Genomic DNA, 23,635 nt, shown 5'->3' on the forward strand with positions numbered 1-23,635 from the left:
CTCAGTGCACTGCCACATTTGGAACTCAGGCTCCTGGGTTGTCTGCAAGCGCTTGTGCCTTCTTAAGACAGTCCATTTTTCGGTAGCCCTGACTGTTGACTAAAGGGCTGGACAGACAGACTGCTGATGCCACTGATCCTGTTTTCAAATGAGGAAAAGAATTTGTGGGGGGCTGGAAGAGGTTTCAGATTCTTCAGGCCCACTCTGAGTTGGATTTTTTTCCCAGTCCCTGGATTTTCTTCTATAAAATTCTAATAAGGGAAACTGTACAAACTTGAAACAACAAAGCCAAAGGTGCTCACAAAAGGACACTGGCAGCTATTACACAAATATGCTCCATAGGTAAACCTTCAAGGTTTTCTTGAGAATCAGTAAGCAACAAAAATGTTTTACTTGTTATTCCTGGAGAACTTACTTGAGGATGGAATTTCAGACTGACCTCTTTGCTAGGTGTCAGCTAATCAGTTTATCCCAAAAGTATACAAACAAAATTCACTGTTCCTTTTCTCTTACATATCCTGTGTTGCACTTACTCACTGCTGCATAAAAATCACTGCGTAACGTTGTAGCTTAAAACAACAGTGATGTGTTGTTTCCCCTGATTCTGTTGGCTAAGCTGACTGAAGACTTGGCTCAGAGGTACTTCCCTTCAGGTAGCATCAGCTGGAGTCACTCAGGTGCATTTAGCTGGTGGCTGGTACCTGGTCTGAAAGACTCAAGAAGCTTCATTTGCATGTGTAACACCTGATTGCTTCTCCAGGTGGCCTTTCTGTGTAGCTGGCCTTGATGTCCTCACAGCAAGGCTGTCTCTGGGTGGTTGGACTTCTTACATGGCTTCTGGCTTCCACAGAGTATTCTAAGAAGACAGGCTCCAAGGTACAAGTGCTCATCAAGCCTCTCTTCTCATCATGCTTGCTAATGTCTCCTTGACCAGAGTCAGGCACTTGGCTAAGCCCAGGTTCAACGTGGGAGGGGTTACACTGGGGCATGAATACTGGGAGTTTTATTGGCTCCCTGGGGACCACCTCTGTAGCAATCTACCACACCCTCATTTTGCCTTTGTCCCTGACTCTTTCTCTCCACTGATTCTTTCACATGTCTGTACACTATTTGCATGGAAAATACTAATAGTGTGCAAAGAACTAAATGTTTCTGAGTTATTCTTTGACATTTACTTCTGAAGATAGTGCCCAAGGGTCAACTCTAGCAACCAACACAAACATGTAACCTGAGGTGCACCCCATGCAGACCTGGACCCTTTTTGTCCTCAGCTCACCTTCATTGGCTCCCTGCTTGAGTGTCATTTCTGAGCTGGTTGGTTGTTGCACACTAAATCTGATTCTTGGCCAAGTTATTTTGAGTGTGATTATGATTACACATGACCAAACATGTCTACAGTGGAATAGCAGTGGGGTTCCGAGGAACCCCACCCTTCCTCCTCCCAAAACTGTCCTTTTTGTGTTTACTTATTATGACACGATAGTTGTCATTATGTGCAAAAATGGATTTCCTATAACAGAGGAAATCAAAGCCCTAGTGTGAAATAGTCAGCTTTCTTTAATGTTTCTAAATGATTTCATAAATCTCTGCTCTTTTAGGACCCTTCAGATAAAATTAAATAGAGGAGAAAGAAGAAACTTAGGTCATCCCAACTGAATCAAGAAAACAAGGTCTTCCAAAAGCCACAGAAACCAAGACTTAATTACTCCTGAACATTAGGTTTGTTTAGCACTTTTTAAAACTAGTAAAAAATAGTGTCATTATTATTGTCAGGGAGGAAAGAGAGAATGACTGAGAAATTGTTCTTCTGAATTCAGAAGGGAATTCAAAAAAATTACTTAGGTTCTCAACAAAAGGAACAATAATTCTTGCTTTATCTATGCCACATATTTGCTGTAACTTCAGTATTTACTGGCCACAGAAAGCTCTTTGAAGCCAGATTTCCCCTGCTATCCCCTTGAGGTCTCTGCTCAGTAAGTCTGGGGGTGTACCTGAAAGGGCACCCAGGGTGCCTAGAAATCAGATTTCCATAACACAGGTCACCCTCCTATAAATTTTGTCCTTGGTTTTTACAAATTTTATATGAAATTAAATATTAGCTTAGTAGGTATGTGAGCAAGTGAGAAAATTTGGTGAACAGGTGTGCACAGGTGCCTCACAAGCTTAAACACTGGTTTAACTGTGGCCGGCACAGATGAGGACAGAGGAGCAGGGTTCAGGCCACTAGAACTGGGTGCTCTCCCTGTTTTAAAAAGTACCCAAGATTTTGCTATTATTCAGGTATGCATGGTGAGGCCCACAGACCAGAAGATGATTACCATGGAAAAGATGGTTTTACTCATGGTTCCCAAGATTGGGGGGTGGGGCACCACACACTGTGCAGGACCACAGGACAGAACACTGAGGTCAAAGTCCGTGCAAACAGAGCAAGGGGAACAGCAGGAAAGCCTTTGTTGTGGTTTTTTTTGGAAAAACCTGGTAAGGTAGGGCAACAGTGGGCCGACCAGGTTTGGGATTGCTAGTTGGAGTAATTTTAGCAAGCTCCAAAGTATAGCCCCTAGATGTCTGATGCCTGGCCTGGGGCACTTAGGGCCTAGGGTTAATGTCTCACAAGCTTAAGAGGGGATAAAGCAGGTGGGTGGACTCCAGATTGGTTAGTTTGCATATGAGAGGGTGAGCTCCTGGGAGAGTTGATTGCTATCTCTAGGAGTAGCTAACCCTGGGGGGAGCAGTTCCTCCCTAAGCAGCAAAACTCAAGCTCAAAACTTCGGAAACTAGAAAATACGGTTAATGCACTCCCACCCAGAAGTTACAGGTCAGAGGCATAGGGTCTTTGCTGCAGGACAGGCCTCAGGAGAGCAACTGACTAGTCCGAGCACTTCCCTTTCCCATATTGCTTCCTGATCCTGCCCTTGTCTGGAGTGAGATAGTTCTAGAAACTTCTTCACTGGGGCCTAGGACTAGCCAGTTCTTTGAGGGCGGGCACCCTGGCATCTCACAGAATAGTTTCTCCTCACAAGGGGTAAAGGCTGGGACTTTTTACTGAAACTGAGTAAGTAGGTAGGAGGGTTAGAGAAGGAGCCTTAGGACAGCAGAGACAGGAGTCCTGCAGAGAATTCTGTCCCCAGAATCTGTAGGCTGTGACCAGATTTATTTACAAGTTTCTGTTTGAACACCTGTTTTCAATTCTTTGGGGTATATACTTAGGAGAGAAATTGCTGGATCATATGGTAGTTCTGTTTCTGAGGAACCAACCAAACTCTCTTTCCACAGCTGCTACACCAGTTTACATTCCCACCAGGAGTGAGAAAGCATTCTAATTTCTCTCCATCCTTGCGCTTGTTATTTTGTCTGTTTGCTTGGTACAGCCATCCTAGTGGGTGTGAAGTTTCTATCTCACTGTGATTCTGATTTGCATTTCCCTAATGACTGAAGATGTTGAACATCTTTTCCTGTACTTGTTGGCCATTTGTATATCTTTGGGAAAATGTCTATTCAAGACTTTTACCTGTTTTTTAAAGTGAGTTGTTTGCCTTTATGTTTTGAGTTGTAAGAATTCTTTATATATTCTGGATATTAGGTCCTTATCAGATATATGATTTACAAATATTATCTCCCATTCTGTGGATTGCCTTTTCACTTTTTCGATAGTGTTCTTTGATGCAGTTTTATTTTGAAGATATGTCAGCTACTTCCTTGGAAACCAAACTGTCTTGCTCAGACCTTATCCTCTGTCTCCAACCTGACTCCCTTTGGGGGTTTGTTCTCTCTGGTCCTGCTCAGTCTGATCTGCCACTACTTCATCAGGACTCCCTTACCTCCCTTTCAGACCTGGTGCCTCCAACCATGCCCTGTCTCGCTCTGCTTTGCAACAGGAAAATATTCCCCCTGGACTCTTAGAGTCAGGGTGGGTATCTGGGTTTCTCCCTTTTTACCTTCCCCGAAAATTCTGTCCTTCTTGGGCAGTCACATGATAACCTCTGCCTCAGCTGAGTGGAATCCCACCAGAACACTGCTGAAAAGGAGTGATGGGATAAAGAAACAGACCAACATTCAGACCCAGCCAGAGTGTCCCCTGAGATTTTCCCAGGTTAGAGAGGATAAGGCCATTCATTGGTTCAATCCATCCTGTTTTTGAAATTACAAAGAGATCTGGCCAAAATTCCCAATAATTGGGGCTGAATCCAAGCTATAACATTGGCTAGCTATATGACTTTGGGTAAATTGTTTAGGGTGTCTGGCCTCATTTTGAATAGTTAGTAGGTGCACACAGTTAGAAAATTCAAAAACTATACAAATAGCTACAATGAGGGGTTAATTTTCCTCCCACCCTCATCCTGCAGCCACCCATTTCCTCTCCCAGAGACAAATACTGTAAACACATTCTGGATTTTAAAATAAGCATGCATAAACAAATCAGTTTATGTTGATTTAAATTTTCTTTTCACTCAAATGGTAGGACACTATATACAGTTTATATATTGCTTTTTTTAGCAGTAGAACTTGATGCTCTTACTGTTTCGGTACATAAGGATCACCTTTATTATTTTTCACATCTGCATAATATTCCACCTTGTGAACATTCCATAATTTGTTTAACTTGCTCCCTGTTGATTTAGTTTCTTTCAGGTCTTTTTCTTATAAATAATGTGTACAGCTGAGCTACAGCTACACATCCAGCAAAAATGGGTCTTCAAAACATACCATTCAACAAAAAGTCCAGGCACAAAAGAATATATGCTGTGTGATTCTATTTACATACTGTTCAAAAATAATGAAAATGAATATACATGTACTGTTTATTGTTTAGGGATCTCTACTTAGGTGAGAAAACTGAAAATAAAACAAGAAAATATTACCTTAAAATCAGGGTAGTGGTTAAGCATGGATTAAGCCATGACTGGAGGGTGATTGCCAGGATAGAGGCATCTGGGCTGCCAGCAATGTTTAATTTCTCAAAGTAGTAGTTACAATGTATGTGCACTCCATTAAACTCTGCTTTTTGAATTGTCAATCTTTGTGTGATTTTTCACAATAAAAACTTAAAATGAAGTGAAAAAGTAATGCATTAATATTTTTGTTCATATTTTACACTAGAGGCCATATCTGCATGATACATTCCTACAGGCTGAATTGCTTGATCAAATACTTCTACATTTAATGTTTGATGGATAATGCCCTATTGCCTTTCATGGAAGTTATACTGATTTGCTCCCTCACCAACCTCACACTAACATGCCTGATTACCTCACTCTCACTAACACAGTGAGGCATCATCAGACCTTTGGTGTTTGCCCATCTGATAAATGGCATTTGACTTTTGTTTTAAATTATCTTTTTTATATTATAGGGCCTTAGTGGTTTTATTTGTAAAAATGTGTATAGAAGTAATCTTTTAAGTGGGCACAAATGGATGGGAATGCTCCTTTATGAAAAATCAAGGACTATGAGAATGTGGTTTATGGGTATTATATCCCAAGCTGTGACCCACCTCTACTTAAACTCATGGACTCCCTCACCCTGATATGTCTACCCTTTGTTTATCTCCAAAAATGAAAGAGTTAACCTCTGTCACTCAAATTGCCCTTGCAGTACTTCAGGGGAACCCTCGGCAAGGACAGGGGTGTTGAAGGACTGAGAAGGTGTGCAGTGAGTAAGCAAACCATGTTTCAGGAAGATTAAATTCCTGAGGCAGTGTTCTGAGTGGAGGCTGCAGCAAGCTCCCCAGCTCCAGCTGGTGGCGCCCTCTCTCTGGGAAAAGCAGCTCATTCACCCCTTTCCTTCACTCTCACCTCCTACATTATTGGGCATCAAATGTGATTTTGCTCTGGAGCTCAGGGGCAGTGCACCCTAAGAAAAGCTTCTAATAATTCCTCAGCCTTGAGGTCCTTTGCCTGAAGCTCAAGGAGAGACCACGGCCTGTGGAGAAGGGGTGAGAATCCCCTCTTTGGAGCACTGGGTGTTTAGGAGCAAAGGAGGCACCCTGCCACTGAGGAGAGGGCATGGCCTAAGTGGCACTGTCTGCACCCTGCACCAAATCCCACCCTCCTCCAGGCCTCATGCCTGGCCCAAGTGCAGACAGAGTGGAATGGCATGATAGTTACACAATTGCCAGGAATTGTACACGATGCAATTCTTCCTAGTTTCTTTTATTCATTGTTTCCTGAAGTACCACTTTTGCCCAAATACATATATTTAAATAAAAAAATCATATCTCTACTCTGAATTAAAAACTAGTATTTTTCTATTTACACATCAAAATAAATAAGGGACCAATGACCCATTAATGTAAACAAAAAACTAAATTAAAAACTTATTTGTCATTCTGCCAAATAAAGATGACTTCCATACCACCAGTGCGACTCACAGTGATGTCCTGGCTACTCTCTATGCTGGTGGTTCTCCAATGCCCCTCCACCACGACAGGGACATGGCAACATCTAGTCATATTTAAGGGTTGTCACAATTGAGGAGGTGGTGGTGTCACTGGTATCCAGTGGGTAGAGGCCAAGTAGGATACTAACCATCCTACAATTCACAGGGCAGGCTCCACAACAAAGTATCATCGGGCCCAGAATATCTGCCATGCTGAGATCGAGAACCCCTGTCTGCACAGATCCTTCCTCAGAGCCTGACGCTCCAGGCAGGCTTCCTCCGGAACACCTACAACACCCGCACACATCTGTGTGATCACCCTCTGCACACTGCAAGGTCAGATTTGTTTATTATTTGTCTCCTCTTTAAAAGTGTGAGCCCCTCGAGAGTGAGGACTTTCTTTTCTCTTCATTTTGTAATTGTGTTTAATACCTTATGCATATTTTTTCTCAACACTTGAACATCACCTGGTATGTGCTGTTTGTTCCATAAGTGACTATCAAAGGCACGAATTCAGTTTTGAGAGTCCTAGGAAACAGAAACTGTTAGCTATGAGTAGTGAGATAAAGAAAAGGTTATTATTTATAAAGCTCTCACTTGTATCACACCATACCTTCCTAAAACACCAGTGTGGACAGTAACACAGTTACATCTATTTTATACATATGCAGATTAAAGGCATTGATCATTTACAGAAGGTCCAAGATCCCTGGACTTGACAAAGGGCCAATTGAGACTCTTCACCCAATTTATCTGACTTGGGAAGGCCAGTTCTCTTTTTGCTGTGCAAAGATCGTCCCCTAAATACATTCCTGTTAAAGACAATGAGAGAAGTCTCTGGATTCAAGACAGCCAGCCTTCCAGGAGCAAAAACTCTTCTTCCTTCTCTCCTAAGATAATATTAAAACGTTGTAAGGGGATACAACTGAACTGAATCCATAGCTGTGATGAAAATGGATGAGTCCCAGTGATAGAAATTTTCAGCAAATATTAGCAATATGGAGAGCAAATGGAACTTACTGATCTACGAAAGAAGGCAAAGGGAGCCTCAGTTCATAGTACACACTAGAGAGGGATGCAGTAGCGGAGAAAAGCAATCAGGCTGCTAAAATAGACCCCCGGAAAGAAGCCACCCCTCCTCCTCCACTTCTCCCTCCTCTCTCTCTTCCTGCTCCCTTCCTCTTTCTTCTTTGGAAGTACTGCCCTTCTCCGAGGCTACCCACCGAATCAGCCAGGGTCGAGTAGTGGCAGGCGAATCCCCCAAAGGTGCCGTTCCCATATCCCCACAGGAGCTTTGACCGCGTGTCCCTCCAACCCGCGACCCTACACTCTACCCCAGCGGCAATTGGAATCCGACGCCCCCTTCCGCACCACCGCACCTTTCCGTCTACCCGCCTCCGACGTCTGGCCGCTCTTCCGTGGTTGCTGCGGTCCTCAGCAATTGTGCTGGGACCCTCAAAGTTGACCATCCCCAACAGGAGGTGCCCAGGTTCGTCTGGCTCCATTCCAGTCCCAGTGTTTGTTTTTCCCAATTAAAAAAAAATTTTTTTTCAGAATTCCAAAAAGTAAATCTTGAATTTGCTGCCCGCTGGCAATTATTTCCGTAACACTTACACTGTATTTACAGCTATTTACATAGCATTTACACATTGTATTAGCTGCTATAAGTAACCTACAGATGATTTAAAGTATACGGAAGGTTGTACACAGGTTGTATGCAAATACTACGCCATTTATATAAGGCATCTGAGCATCCACGGATTTAGGTGTGCAGGGGTGCCCTGGATCCAGTCCTCCGCGGATACCCAGGAAGGAGTCTATATGCTGCTCATAAATGAAACTGTTCTGAGCGTGTCGTTTTCCATACATGGATAATAAATGAATTTTAAATTGGGGTTGAACATGAATTGCTGTTAACATCTGAATTTATATTTAGAAAAGGTGGGTGTTGTACAACCAAGCCTCTTAAACTTGCAAGCTCTCCAAGGTCACCTAAACCGCAGGGTTGATCTTCCTTCAGTCTAGGGTGCAGTTGCCCTGAGGACCTTCTCGGCGGCGCTGGGAGGTCCTGCGCTCCCACCTGGAAGCTTCACTGGTCTCCCCCTGTTGTCAGGCTCTTTGCTTCATAGAGCCCACCCATCCCCGCCACACACACGGATTTGGGACCGTTCTGTCTTGCAGGTTTCTCGGTTCTCCCAACTCAGATGACTTCCCCAAGCTTGATGTGCCCTTTGCTTCCCAGAGGTGTAGGGAAGAAGCAATTCGATTTGGTCCTTTGAGCTTCTCGCTGTGTCTGGAAAGAGTGAGGCGCTGTGAGTTAGTGAGAAGTCAGGGGAGACTCAAGGTGCAGACTGCACTGTTCTTATCGGCCCTTATTGGAGATTTGTAACATCTCAATAAGAGGATTTTTCCTCAGTATGAAGGAAACGGTCAAATTGGAGAAAGAGCCAGGAGGAATAAGAAAAGATGATGAGTTTCAGTACTAGCAAATAGTTCACAAGAAACCTAATACAGTCGGGAAAGCGAAAAGTGTCTTTCCTGAAGTTCCTCTGCTGCTGTGTGGGTCACAGATGTTAGCTTCCCTCCGCGGAGTGCGTTCCTTTGGCGCCACCTTGTGGCCGCTCCGCCCCAGGCTGAGTTGCCGCTCTTGTTCTCTGCTGAGTCTGCGTCCATGCCTCGCCCAGCTCCCCTCATCTGCCCTCGCTCATTCCAAAGTCCATGAATACTTAGCGCTCAAACTCGGTTTGCCCAGCAGTGCCCCAACCAAGGAGATCCATGTCCCTTTCATCTCGGGACCTCTGACAGCGCGGGCTTCTACTTTGCGCTGCCCGGGTCTCTGGTTCCAGCCTTCCCTCCTGCCCTTTGTGGCTGCTTCATCTCCAGCGTCTGCCTTTGTCTGGGATGCCAAAGGCAGAGTGTGGCCACTGTCCTTGCTGAAATCGGCATTATCTGTCACTGATATTTCTGCCCAATTCTCCTAACACATTTATTTGCTTCTAGTCTTGCTCTCCCCCAAAGGTTTAATAACAGAATTTGCTTGTATTGATTCTTGTAAAACAGAATGCAGTTTGGTCTTCGCCCTACTTAAAATCTTCACTGGCCCACCCAATAATTTCTAGAAAACATAACCCCAAATTGAATACAGTCTGAATACCAACAAAGCAAAAGCTATCAGTATGTAGGATACATCTTTAAAGCATTTTAATTGCTGAAGGTAAGGGAATGGGTTCTTTCCTAGAGCCTCCTGAAGGAAACAGCCCAGCTGACACTTTGACTTTAGTCCACTGAAACTAACTTGGGACTTCTGACCTCAAGACCTATAAGAGAATAAATTTGTTTGCCCCTCAGATGAGCCCCTAGGGTTTGGAGGACACAACACAACTTTTCAGCCCCTCTTCTAGCAGGCCCTCTGCAGAAGAGAACCCAGGAAATATACCTCCCAGAATCCCCTCCCCTGTATAGTTCCAGTTCAAGTTTTCCAGTAGGAGAGACTTGCATGAGATATGGAGTCTAGAAGAGATCCTACTATCAGGATCACAGATGAGCAGGCAGATGTGAAATTCTCAGCAGCTGCTGTGCTAGGCTTGAGGCCCACCTGCTTTGCCTATGCAGAATGAGACATGGGATGTGGGTTTCCTCACAGGTTCTAGAGAATTGCAGCAGTCTCCCAGAAAGCTTTTGAGAACCACCCATGAGTGTTACGGGCTGAGGTCTCCAGCATTTTGCTTCCCTGAACTTCCAATTTCAGCCTCTCAGAATTTTGGTGGTGACTGGTATCATTTTCCTATGTCTCTCACAGCAAATTACCACAAACTTAGTGGCTTAAAACAACATAAATGTATTATCTTACAGTTCTGAATGTCACACTCTGAAATAGGTTTCACTAGGCTAAAATTAAGATGTCAGCAAGGCTGTGTTCCTTCTGCAATCTCTAGAGGGGAATCTGTTTCCTTGCCTTCTCCAGTCTCTAGAGAGACTTGGCTCGTGGCCCCTTCCTGTCTTCCGAGTCAGCAGTCCAATCACTGTGACCTCTGACTCTGTCGTCAAATCTCATTCTCTAACTCTGACCCTCCTGTCTTCCTTTTTCACTTATAAAGAACCCTATGTTTACATTGGACCTTCCTGGATAATCCATGATAATATTCCCATCTCAAGAGCCAAAAAGTCCCTTTTACCATATCAGGTGACATTTTCACCTGTTCCAGGGATTAGGACTTGGGCTTCTTTGAGAGACCATCATCGTGCCTCCCACATGACTTCACTGATGTTTGCTGCCCAGATTTTCAACAGTGGTATAAACTGTTATTCCTATGTTAAATTTTTTATTCCTGAAATACCAGAGTGGGTCTATTTTTTTCTGAAAAAGCCTGCACTGATACAAGAAGAACTGAAAAATTGTGCTCCTATTATCTCAAATTCTCTAAATGGTGCTAATTTCTTAATATGCGATAGGTATAAATTAGGTAATGATCTTGCTGGGGCAATGCAGGAATTAAAAAAGAAATCATCAGAAAGTTCATTTGATTCTGCCCCTTTTCCATGGTGTCTGGTTCTCTTGGGCTCTGGTCTGTAATTTCCCCCTCACGTTGACCCCAGCCAATTCCTGATTGAAAGAGCTTTTTACAGGATTTGTATTCAGTTCTTGGATTTGTCATCTTTATCCTCTCTTGTGTCTCCATGTTTGAGTTTTTCCTTCTCTTCCAACACCGTAGTCCTGCCTTGATTCTTGTCATTGTACTCTTCCTGGCTTGCACACAAGTAAGCCAATTCTCCAAGAAGAAATTCCAAATACTTCTTCATTGTTTGTTTATTTGTTACTGTTTTTATTTAGCTGCAGAGTTTCTGGGGCATGCTTTCAAGTTTATTAACTTTCTATTTTTTAGATTTTACTGTAAAAATGATGTATACTCACACTAGGAAATAAAACAATCAAATTTGTATAAATATATTTTTAAATCTCTTCCACCACTAAACCCACTCCCACTTTATTGAGGTAATTACTCAATAAAGCCTACTCCCTATATTTTCAATTTCTCCATTTTCATGCAAACATAAACACCTATACTGGGTATTTTCCTCTTATGGCTTTTATTTTAGAAAAAAAACCCACAAATTTTACTTATAACAATCATTTTTAACAACTTCAGATGTAATTCACCTATCAGACAATTCACACAAAGTATACGATTCAGTGGCTTTTACATATTCACAGAGTTGTGCCACCCACCGTTACCACAATCAACTCTAGAATACTTGATCGCCCTCCCAAAAGAAACCCCATACCCTTAAACAGTCACTCTCCATTTCCCCCAAAGACCTCAGTCTTAGGTAACTACCAACCTATCTTTTATTTCTACAGATTTCCTATTCTGGGTATTTTATATTATTAAATCATGGAATATGTGGCCTCTGGGTTCTGGACTCTTTCACTTAGGAATATGTTTTCAAGTTTCATCCTTTTTGTAGCATTATTACTATTTCATTTCTTTTCTTTCTTTTTTTGACTGAATAATATTCCATTATATAGACATACTACATTTTGTTTATTCATTTATTATTTGATAAACATTTGGGTTGTTTCCATTTTTTTGCTATTATAAATAATAATGCTGTTATAAACATTTGGGTATAATGTTTTTGTGTGGACATGTGTTTTTACTTCTAGATATATACCTAGGAGAGGGATTGCTTGATCATATGGTAACTCCATATTTAACCTTCTGAGGGACTGCTAGCCTGTTTTCCAAAGGGGCTGTACCATTTTACATTCCCACCAGCAGTGTTCCAATTTCTCCACATCCTCACCAACACTTGCTATTATCTTTTTTATAATAGCCCTTTCAGTGGGTGGGGAGTGGTATCACATTAGGGTTTGATTTGTGTTTCTCTGATGGCTGATGATGTTGAACATCTTTTCATGTGCTTATTGGCTTTTGTGTGTCTTCTGCTGTCCAGAGAGTGTAAATTCCTGGGCTCCTCGCAGACTACCTCCTACTTTAAGAATATGCTCCTGCCAGACCAATCTCCTCGCTTTCCTCTGCTCATACCATAATTCTGTCTGCTTCTGCACCTTTGCTCATTACAACTCTCTTACCAGTTCTCAAGGGTCAGCAGTGACCTCTAGTTTCAAATGTAATGGACTTTCCTGCTTCATTTCTCTCAAACTCTCTAGGGCTTTCTGCAGAGTACAGTCATCCTTCTTGAAGTGCTCACTTTGGCCTAAATGCTGTTACACTACAGGCTCACTATAGGTAGGCTGCCTGGCAGAAAAGAGGCTCAGCTGTCTTACTGCCTGTATGATTCACTTCCTTTTCTGTCCAGACTCTTGTATTACAGTGGCATCATGAGTAATGAACTATTGGAAGTGGGGGAGATTCAGAATTTGAGATCTTGATTAATGACTGTGTTTAAAATCACAACTTCATGACCACGAAGGTTTATCTTAAATTTTCTTCTCTAATATCCCACTGTATCCAGTTGAGAGACAAGTCCAGCTCCCTATACACCAAGACGTGTAGATCTGTCCACGGTGCTGAAAGACAAACTGGCAGGTTCCACCAACTCCATGAATGGCCTTCTTATTGTGGAAAACTGCTCTACAGTTAAATTTGTACATTCATTATTCATAAGTTTAGAGCATCTGAGTTACTGAACAACCCAGAAGTAAGCTGGAATAATACCAAAAGATCCATAAAATATTCTCTTATGCCCTATACTGAAATGTACAGAACAAAACAAAAATAGACAACATAATGAGTGAGAAGTTCATTTTTAAGTGTTTTATAAGAATATAAATAAAAGAAATCCAATATTATTGTGGAAGAAAGAGGTTTAAAAAGTTCAGATGTCAATTAACTTTGCTTATCCCCTCCCAAATTATCCTTTTTAACCCCACCAGTCATTTTAATTTTTTCCATAGTTAATCTTCATTCAATTTTATGCACACATTTACCCTTATTTCTTGGGTTTTTTTCCTTTAAACTCGTACCCTCCTCCTGCGAGCTTTCCTTTTGCCTGATGTACATTCTTCAGAGCTTCCTTTAGTAATGATCTGTTTGTGTCAAATTGTGTTTTTAGAAAAATCCATTGAGATTTTAATTGTATACTTTTATTTATAAAATGTTATTTATACTTATTTTCTATTATTTTGGATATTCTTACAATTTCTTATCAACTGAAAATATTTTAAATTTTATTTTTTATTCATAGTAGGTATAAGCCATTTTATAACTTATTTTTATTACTCTAATTTCTGAATTATAGGATTCTACTGTTTGTTTTTCCTGCTTGTTCTTTCACTGTTCCTTGTCTCTTGTGCACAAATTTTTTTTTAGTGTTAAGTATTCATTTTGCTTATGAAATGATTTTTTTGAATTTTCAAAGCATGGATGAGAGTAGATTCCTCCAGAGAGGATTTGTGTTTGCTTTCACCAGATTTCTTGGAGTGGCCTTCTTTATCCTGAATTCATGGCGTGATAATATTCAGAACACCCTAGTAGTGTGAACTTGGGCTGTAAATCTATAAGGGAGAACACTTAAAACTTAGGCTTATATATTATTCTGCTGTCTGCTTGGGAAATCAGGATAGGAATTATTCAGACTCTTTGGGCATGGAGGATGGTGTGTAATTAAGTTTATCTGTTTATTTGTTTGTTTAATGGAGGTACTGGGGATTGAACCCAGGACCTCATGCATGCTAGGCATGCACTCTACCACTGAACTATACCCTCCGCTGCCCCCCCCCCCCATTCAGACTCTTTATGCATCAGGAGAAGGGCATCTGTGTTCCTTGATGGAGATCTTCCTATGACCCAGTTGTTCCAGAGGGGGGTGGGATGACAATGACTCCCAATTCCATCCCTGTAAAATAGTTTTTAAAAAAAGACACGAGGTCATCTAAAATTTTCCTGTGAACTCCTTTTTGAGAAGTAGAGGAATGTGCTCCAAGAATAAGAGAGCATATACCAAAAAAGAGGAAGACGTGGGATCTGGGAAGCCAGATCCTGAGTGCTGAGGGCTGAGCCCAGTCAGGTTTTCATCACGAGCCTTCTAATCTCTGGACCCCGACTTTCTCCTTCCTTACTCCAGACACCAGGATCCACAGTACCAGGTTCAGGTTCAATGTGGGCACTTCTCTCTCCCACGTGGCAGAACTTTTGGTCCAGCAGCTCCTGACAATCCATCCCAGCCTCTTCGGAGGACACCACCCATCCTGCCCTTTGCTGATTAGCTCAGAGGGAGAAACTGGAGTGCGACAGAAAGGGCTGTTGTTATAAATACTCTTCCAACTTACCCGCCCCTGAACAAGGAGAAACCTCTGGGTTTATCAAGTCACAGTGAAAAACTGCAGCCATCCACAAACTAAAACCTCAAATATTTTAAAGCTGTCTGCTTGGTTTCCGCGGCCAGCAGTAGGGAAAGAGCGGGCGAGACTCCGGCTGATTCGGGATCCCAGGGGTCTCCCAGCGAATGTCTGGCCCCGGGCTCAGGGAACAGGGCTCACGCTCCTTCTCTCCACAGTGGAGCAAGGCTGCAGCGTGAGCAACCCTGGCCTTGGGCCCCGAGATATTCAATTATGGCTTTAAATCCGGGCTAACCAATCCGGGAAGCCTTGAAACTCAGCCAGACCAGACTGACAAAGGCGGGCTGGCAGAGCCGAGGCACTTGGGGCCCGCGGAAGCCCAGCCGGAAGGAAGGGCTTGGCCCGAGACGGGATGCGATCATCGGGTGGGGCCCTCGGTGCTTAGCGACGCGCTCTACCCTCCCCGTATAGCTTCGGGTGGGGCTGGCCCAATCTGGTGCTGTGGGACCCAATCTACATTCAACGAGTTGGAAAACCACTCTCCTCTTTGAGAGCCCTCACCCAAATTCCCTGGGAATGTCAGCGCTGTAACGGGGGAGGGGGCAGGAGGGAGGGCCTCTGGCCACGGGCCCCGGCCACCCTATTTCCATATCTGGGCTCCCGGCTTTTCAAAACAGTGAACTTGAAAGGACTGGGATTCTGCCGCTTCTGTCCTGGCCCCTTTCACCTGAGGGGGACGCCATCACCGAGGGGAGGGGGTGGTGGAGGTGGGGGTGGAGGTGGCTGGGAGGCGGTCCGTGTTCAGGCTGTGGGCGGGATCTCGGAGCTGGGGCTTGTCCCCAGCCGTGGAAAATAAGTACCCTCGACAACTGTGATCAGAACGGATCGCACACATTAAACTTAGATTCTGCAAAGTTTGGTTCAGAAAAGAAAAAAAAAGTTTAGTTCACCCAGTAGGAGCCCGACCCCTTCCACCCTTCCTCTCCCACCTCCTGGCTGTGACTCTCAAATAGGGGCCTGGCCGGCTGGGGGACCCAGGATGAGTCCTTCGAACGGTAGTCAAAAAACGGGGGTAGGGGGGTGGCAGGTGAGATTAGACGTGAAGAATCGGGAAATTTGGGACCAGGGTTGGGTTCCAGGAAGGAATGGGAAGCCTTCTTGACTCCACAGAGGGTGGCTAGCCGACGGGACAGAAACGCCGGCGCCCAGTTGGAGACTTGGAGGCGCAGTTTTATTCCGTATCTGACCATCCGTGGGTCCTCAGTGAGTTCTGGTTGCTCCGCGGAAGAGCTGAGCCCGGGAGGCTTTATTGCCCTGGACGAACAATGTGCGGGGCAGACCGCTCTATGCCCAGGCAAGGAAGACTTTGAAAATAGTTATACGAAGAAAAAATCAAATTCATTTTTGCTTTGCCCTACCGAGTACAGCTTACCTATTAAATGGTCCCAAGGGAGATGGTGCCCGGATTAAAATTGACTTCCTGGGTTTCCATCCATGCCTCCCCATAAAACTGGGGCTCCCCTCCTCCTCTTGGAAAAAAGTGACCCATCCCGGGGAATCCCAGCCCCCAGGCCTCCAATTAGTGTGCCTCGCACCTGCTACACTCACTGTTCACGAGTGGAGAATCACACCCGGCGGGAACTGTAACTCAAAAATCCCTAAGCTGCGTCGTGGGAGGCGGTGAGTGCAGAGCGGTACAGGCAGCTGTTTGGCACCCTGGGGCCGGCTGCCGCAGACTGGCCTGCAGCTCCTCACCCGGCCTGTTCCGGAGCAGAAAAGACCGCTCTAGGAGGATAGGAGAGGGCAAAGGCGAATTTGAGATCCTGTAGAACAGGGGAGGGAGATGAGAAGTGAAGAACAGTGGCCCCGGCATTGGAAACCTAGATCACAGTGGGGTAAGGGAATAGGTGCGTTTGCAACTCAAGGCTCAAGGCTCAAGGCTTTGGCAGTCTAGACAAGCAAAGCAAGGGGGTGCCAAGAAAAAAAAAAAAGGGAATCGGGCCTTAAGCGCCCCCAGTGAGGCCAGCTAATTGTCAACTGTGGGCTTCCAGAGGCTTCCCCAGTGCCAGATACCTCCCCTGCAAGTGGCTCATGGTCCTCAGGCATTGCATCCCGGCGCTTCCGAAAATCCGACCTGTTGTCTTCTGGGGAGCACTGATTGCGCCCTCTGCTGGTGGTTGGGACTCCAGACCTTGCTTGCCCTCCCAGAGTCCAGGCTTGGAGCAGTGCCCCTGCAAAAAACCCTAGATGTTCAGCAGAAGGGGCGCCGGACCTGTAGATTTTCCCACAGTCTGAACAGCGTATTCTGCTTACGCAGAAAGGTACTCTCCTAATAATTTTGAAGCTGGCAGGAATGACAGTCTGGGAGGAGGGGAATCTACACAGTGAATTTTTTTGACGTTGTACTATTCTTTCTTTGTTGTTGATTTTTAGCTTTGTTAGTTTGCAGAGCTGTGGCAAAAACTAATTCAATTGTCTTCCTCTCTTAAAGTGTTGCTGTTGGCAACACATTGTGCCTCAGTATTATTAGTGAGAACTGTAAGAATAGTTACCCACCACGGAGGGGGGTTATGAAGAGAAGATGAATTAATATTTATTTGGCTCTTACACTGTTAACCTTACAAATGATTTTAAATATCATGAAACACAGTTGATTATAAGTGTTGATTTGGGGGGTGGGGGGCATTGAATAGATGGGGTATCAGTTCTACAAACTGAGTGAGGTTCCTGTTTGGTAAATACACTAAAAGACTGCAAAGTACATTTCTACCTGATGTGACATGTGAAGCCAGCTGCAGTTCACATTGAACACTTCAGAGCCAGTGCTTGACAGTCTAAACATTTTTTTAAAAACTATACTTTTGTTCCATTAACATTATGCCACGTATGTCCAAAGAAACTTGATGAACTATACATATGTAATGTAAAAGACAACTTAGGTATCTTCTCTTTTACATTTTAATAAGAAATGGAATGATACTGTGTTATTCCAAAGACTGCCCAGAAAATATTTTAGAAATAGAACTTCCAGGGATGAAGGAGGTCAAAAAGTACAAACTTTTAGTAATAAAATAAGTCTTGGGGATATGATGTACAACATAGTGACTATAGTTGATAATACATATTGCATATTTAAAAGTTGCTAAGAGAGAACATCTTTAAAGTTCTTATCACAAGAAAGAAAATTTTATAACTACGCAAGGTCACAGATGTTACTAGACTAATGTTGATCATTTCCCAACATATACAAATATCAAATCATTATGTTGTGTATCTGAAACTAATATAATCTTATGTGTTAATTATACATCAATTTCTAAAAAAGAAATAGAACTTCCATTTTTAAATAGTCAAGTAGTTGGAGTTACAAAGAAATGTTTCCACAAAGAAGAATGCCTTTAAAAGGGGGCAAATTTGTTTTAAACCATGTTGTTTGAATCTTTTCTTAATGCTGTGTCAAAATGATTACAGATGTTTTCATATATTTAATAATCATTATCTGTTAAATCATATGATCATCTCAATAGATGCAGAAAAAGCATTTGGCAAAGTTCAACATCCATTTATGATAAAAACTCTCAACAATGTGGGTATAGAGGGAATGTACCTCAACATAATGAGGACCATTTATGGCAAGACCACAGTAAACATCATGCTCAACAATGAAAAGCTGAAAGCTCTTTCTCTAAGATTAGGAATGAAACAAGGATGCCCACTCTCATCACTTTCATTCAACATAGTGTTGGAAATCATAGCCAGAGCAATTAGGCAAGAAAAGGAAATAAAGGCATCCAGATCATAAAAGAAGTAGAATCGTCACTATCTGCAGATGACATCATATTATATACAGAAAATCCTAGACTCCACAAAACAAACAAACAAACAAAAAAACCTGTTAAAACTAATCATAAAACAGTAAAGTTGCAGGATAAAAATCAATAATCTAATCTCATTTAAAATTGCATCAAAAGAATAAAAAACCTTGGAATAAATTTAACCAAGGAGGTGAAAAACCTTTACACTGACACCTATAAAATGTTAAAGAAATTGAAGAAAACACAAATACATGGAAAGATAGTCAATGCTCATGATTGAAAGAATTAATATTGTTAAAATGTCCCAAAAGTGATCTACAGATTCAACGCAAACTCTATCAAAATTCCAGTGGCAGTTTTTACAGAAATAGAATAAACAATCCTAAAATTTGCGTGGAACCACAAAAGACCCCAATAGCCAAAGCAATCTTGAGAAAGAAGAACAAAGCTGAAGGCATCACACTCCCTGATTTCAGACTGTCTTACAAAGCTATAGTAATCAAAATAGTGTGGTATTGGTATAAAAACAGACATGTAGATCAACAGAACAGACGGAGAGCCCAGAAATAAACCCACACATATATGGTAAATTAATTTACAACAACGGAGTCAAGAATATACAATGGGGGAGAGGACAGTCTCTTCAACAAATGGTGTTGGGAAAACTGGACAGCCACATGCAAAAGAATGAAACTGGACCAGTATCTTACACTATACACTAAAATTAACTCAAAATGGATTAAAGACTTGTGTGTAAGACCTGAAACCTTAGAACTTCTAGAAGAAAACAAAGGCGGTAAAGGTGTCAATACTACCTGTGCAACCCACAGCTTCAGTGTGATCCCTATCAAAATCCCAATGACATTTTTTGCAGAACTAGAAAAATCCGTCCTCAAATTCATATGGAATCTCAAGGGACTCCAAATAGCCAAAACAATCTTGAAAAAGAACAAAAGTGGAGAAATCACACTTCCTGATTGCAAAACCTATTACAAAGCCACAGTAATCAAAATAGTGTGGCACTAGCACAAAGGCAGACACATAGAGAGCCCAGAAATAAACCCTCACATATATGGCCAAATCATTTTGACAAGGGTGCTAAGACCAGCCAATGGGTAAAGGGTAACTTCTCAATGAATAGTGCTGGGAAAACTGGATAGCTACATGAAAAAAAAAAATGCAGTTGAAAACTTATCTAACATGATATACAAAAATAAACCAAAATGGATCAAAGACCCAAACATAACAGCTTAAACTATAAAATTCTTAGAAGAAAACATAGGGGGAAAACGTCACAATATTGGCTTTGGCAACAATTTCTTGGATATGACACCAAAGGCAGAGGCAACAAAAGGAAACACAGAAAAACTGGACTTCATAAAACTTAAAAACTTTGTGCATCAAAGGACATTATCAATGGAGTAAAAATGCTACCCATAGAATGGGAGAAAATGTTTGTGAATATCTGATATCATATATATGATAAAGGATTAATACTCAGAACATATAAAGGACTCCAAAAACTCAACAAAAAAGCAAACAACTTGATTTAAAAAATGGGCAAGTGACTTGAATAGACGTTTCTCCAAAGAAGATATACAAATGGCCAATAAGCACATAAAAAGATGCCTAACATCTTTAATGATTAGGGAAATGCAAGTCAAAACCACAATGAGATGCCACTTCACACCCATTAAGATGGCTACTACCCCCAAAAAAGAAAGTAACACGTGTTGACAAAGTCTTACATAATGCTGGTGGGAATATAAAATGGTGCAGGATAATAGAGTACAACTTAACAAGGAGATTATTTTCATAGATGTGGGCAGCTTTAAAGAAACCTAAGAGGGCATGGTAAAAAATCTGGGGGCTAGCAGCAGCAGCTGGGGCCTTCAGAGGCAAAGGGAATGAGCAGTTCCAGTTTCTGTAATTGTAGAAGAGAGCACACAACTAGAACTGTAGCCTTTGTTAGAGGAATAAGGATTGCCAACCCACAGATGAGCAAGAAGGAATTATGGGAAACAAACATCCCTACTTCACTCTTTTTGTGATCCCTAATACAACTGATGTTTCCCAGAGGGTGAAAACAACCAGAAGCCAGAGTGCCCAGGAGCCCATTCAGGCTATCCAAAAAGGTTACCCTGCCAGGGCAGAGCAGGGTGAAAAACACTGAATAGTGGCAAATGTAGAATGTCCAGCATAGACTACCCACCACTTGCTAAAAATTAATAGACTTTACAACCTTAGACTAATTTTAGGTTTGAGCAGAAAGTGCAGAGTTCCCATATCCCCCTCATCACTCCCACTAATTTCCCCTGTTGTTAACATCTTGCATTAGTGTGGTATATTTATTTCAATATTAGTACATTATTAACCAAAGACCATAGTTTACATTAGGGTTCATTCTAAGTGTTGCATATTCTACAGGTTTTGACAAATATATAATGCTATATATCTACCTCTCTATTATGTATATATGATATTATATATTGATATGTGTATATATACTACAAACATATACATAAACAAATATATGACATATATCATCCATTTCTCCCTCTCTTCTGAACATCTGGCAACCACTGACTTTTTGCAGTCTCAACAATTTTGCCTTTTCCAGAATGCTGTAGAGTTGGAATCGTACAGTATACAGCTTTTTCAGATTGGCTTCTTTCATTTGGCAATGTGCATTTAAGATTCCTCCATGTCTTTTCATGGCTTGATAGCTCGTTTATTTTTATCATTGAATGATATTCCATTGTCTGGATGTACCACAGTTTATTTATCCATTTGCCCATTGAAGGACATTTTGGTTGCTTCCAAGTTTGGCAATTATGAATAAAGCTGCTGTAAACATTCGTGTGCAGGATTTTGAGTGGACAGAAATTTCCCTCTTACTTGAGTAAACACTAAACACCATGGAGCATGATTGCTGGATAATGTGATAAGAGTATGTGCAGTTTTATGACACTGCCAGAGAGGCTGTACCACTCTGCATTCCCACCAGCAATGAATGAAGTGTGTTGTTCCATGTCCTCATCATCATTTGGTGTTGTCAGCATTTTGAATTACAGCCGTTCTAATAGACGTGTAGTGGTATCTCACTCACTATTGTTTTAATTTGCAATTACCTAATGATATCTGGTGTGGAGCATATTTTCATGTGTTTATTTGCCATCTGTATATCTTCTTTGGTAAGATGTAAGGTGTCCAGATTTTTTGCCCATGTTTTAATTGTGTTTGTTTTCTTACTGTTGGGTTTTAAGAGTTTTTTGCATATTTTGGTTACCAATACTTTATCAGATATGTGCTTTGCAAATGTTTTCTCCCAGGCTGTGGCTTGGCTTTCATTTTCTTAACAGTGTATTTCACAAAGCAGTTTTTCACAAATTCAAGTGCTTAGCAAACTCCAGACAGGATAAATACTGTATGAGATTGCTTATATGTGGAATTTTAAAAAAACCCAATTAGTGAATATAACATAAAAGAATCAGACTCACAGATATAGAGCACAGGCTAGTGGTTACCAGTATGTGGTGGGGGGCAATGTAGGGGTGGGGGAGTGGGAGGTACAAACTATAGGGTGTACGATAGGCTCAAGGATGTATTATACAACCCCAGGAAGAGAGCCAATATTTTGTGATAACTATGTGGAAAGTAACCTTTAAAAATTGTATAAATTAAGAAAAAATTAATAAAAGTAAAATTTTAAAAGTCTATATAATGCTACTCTTTATGTAAAAAAGAAGATTAAATAATATTTATAACATGTGTGTTCGTTTTTGTAAAAAGACACTCTGGAAGAATGAAACAGAAACCAATAAGAATGGTTACTTGAAGGGGGAAGGAAGAAACTGATGGTGAAAATAAGATAAACATACTTGTCTGAGTAGCTTTTTTTAAAATCTCATTTTTACTTTTGTAGTTGTAAATGTTTTACATATTTTAAATAAATTTAATATAAAAAGAAAAAATCAAAGTCTACAATTGAAAACTAAAGCATATGAACCTATTTATTTAGCATATTTTATGGTAAACATTACGGAAAATAATTATCTCAGGTGACCTGCATACAGTATTCTGTATATCCCTCATGGTAAATATTCTAAAGACTAAAAGAACAGCAAATAAATGTTCAACTTCATTTAGCAATTTTATTGTTAGTAGCAGTATTAAATATTGCAATTTTGAAACTATTTTATGTATATTTTAGGATAAAGCAAATAGATAAATATGTCAAGGTTATTAAGATGTTCAATTATCCTGATAAAATATATAAAATATAAAATCAAAGAAGTTAACAGAGAAAACTACAATGTAGAATTTGAATTGGAACACTGAAAGTATCTTAAAGCAGTGATACCTAATGGAGTTCTCCCAGCACCTAATGGAGAAATGGCTGATTCCATGTCTGGAACTTGGGAAAGAAGTAAAAACTAAGCCTAGAACATCTTGTTGTGCCAGAAGCAAGAAAGTGGTCACAGACAACTTTGGGAGCACGTCAAAAAGACACGGGGGTGGGCTTAAAAGGACTCCTCCTGGACACATTTTGGTACAGTTTGAGCATAAGAAGAATGACTGTAACTGATTGTAAAATACTAAATAGATAAAAACCCTGAATCTATAGTTTAGAAAAAAGACTAATTTTGTACTGTTGTAGATTAATATACTACCACCTTACTGTGAGAACTGGTAATTAAATGGAAATAATTGAGAATTTATCATGGCTTTCTAGAAGGAATCCTACTTTCCCAGTTGATGAGGGAAAGCTCCTTTCTAGATAAATACTCCCTTATAAATGTAGGAGTGGAAAAAATAGAAAAGCACCATTTGTAACCCCTGATGAAATAACTTATTCAAGCAAAGAGCACTATGGATGCCAATTATTAGGTGAAAGTTTTTGAGAACATTCACAGTGTCAAAGAACCATGCAGATGACTTCCTAACTGCAAAGGGGAACACTTTACCTTCACAGGGAAGATCGGACAGTATCCACCTTAACCAAGTGATTACATTCAGCCTCTGTGACTTCATATTACATGCATTCTGATGTAAAGCAATGTGAAGCATATGGCACTTTTGAAGAATTAGTCCCCATATTGGAAAACTAGAACTGATTTTTTAATTAAAAAAAAAAAAAACA

At 41.4% G+C, this 23,635-nt stretch overlaps 1 protein-coding gene across 6 annotated transcripts in view; it reads left to right on the forward strand.

Moving 5' to 3' along the window:
• The window catches only part of RPP21 (ribonuclease P subunit p21), a 28,982-nt gene that overhangs the window by 2,871 nt on the left and 2,476 nt on the right, over positions 1–23,635 (forward strand). The window contains exons 5-7 of one of the 6 annotated variants that reach the window (XR_012501029.1): positions 761–876; positions 1,599–1,719; positions 3,274–4,419. Coding sequence is in view for 2 of the 6 variants with exons in the window: in XM_074348343.1 (XP_074204444.1) it covers positions 6,542–6,690 (149 nt within the window). In the remaining 4 variants the exon portion in view is untranslated. Of the gene's footprint in view, positions 1–760; positions 877–1,598; positions 4,420–6,541; positions 6,712–7,664; positions 8,612–23,635 lie in introns of those variants that run through there. The other 5 variants (XR_012501027.1, XM_074348343.1, XR_006727147.2 and 2 more) reach the window with 5 other exon arrangements.

Source organism: Camelus bactrianus, chromosome 20 (genome assembly GCF_048773025.1).
Source record: "Camelus bactrianus isolate YW-2024 breed Bactrian camel chromosome 20, ASM4877302v1, whole genome shotgun sequence".
NCBI classification, from domain to species: Eukaryota; Metazoa; Chordata; class Mammalia; order Artiodactyla; family Camelidae; genus Camelus; species Camelus bactrianus.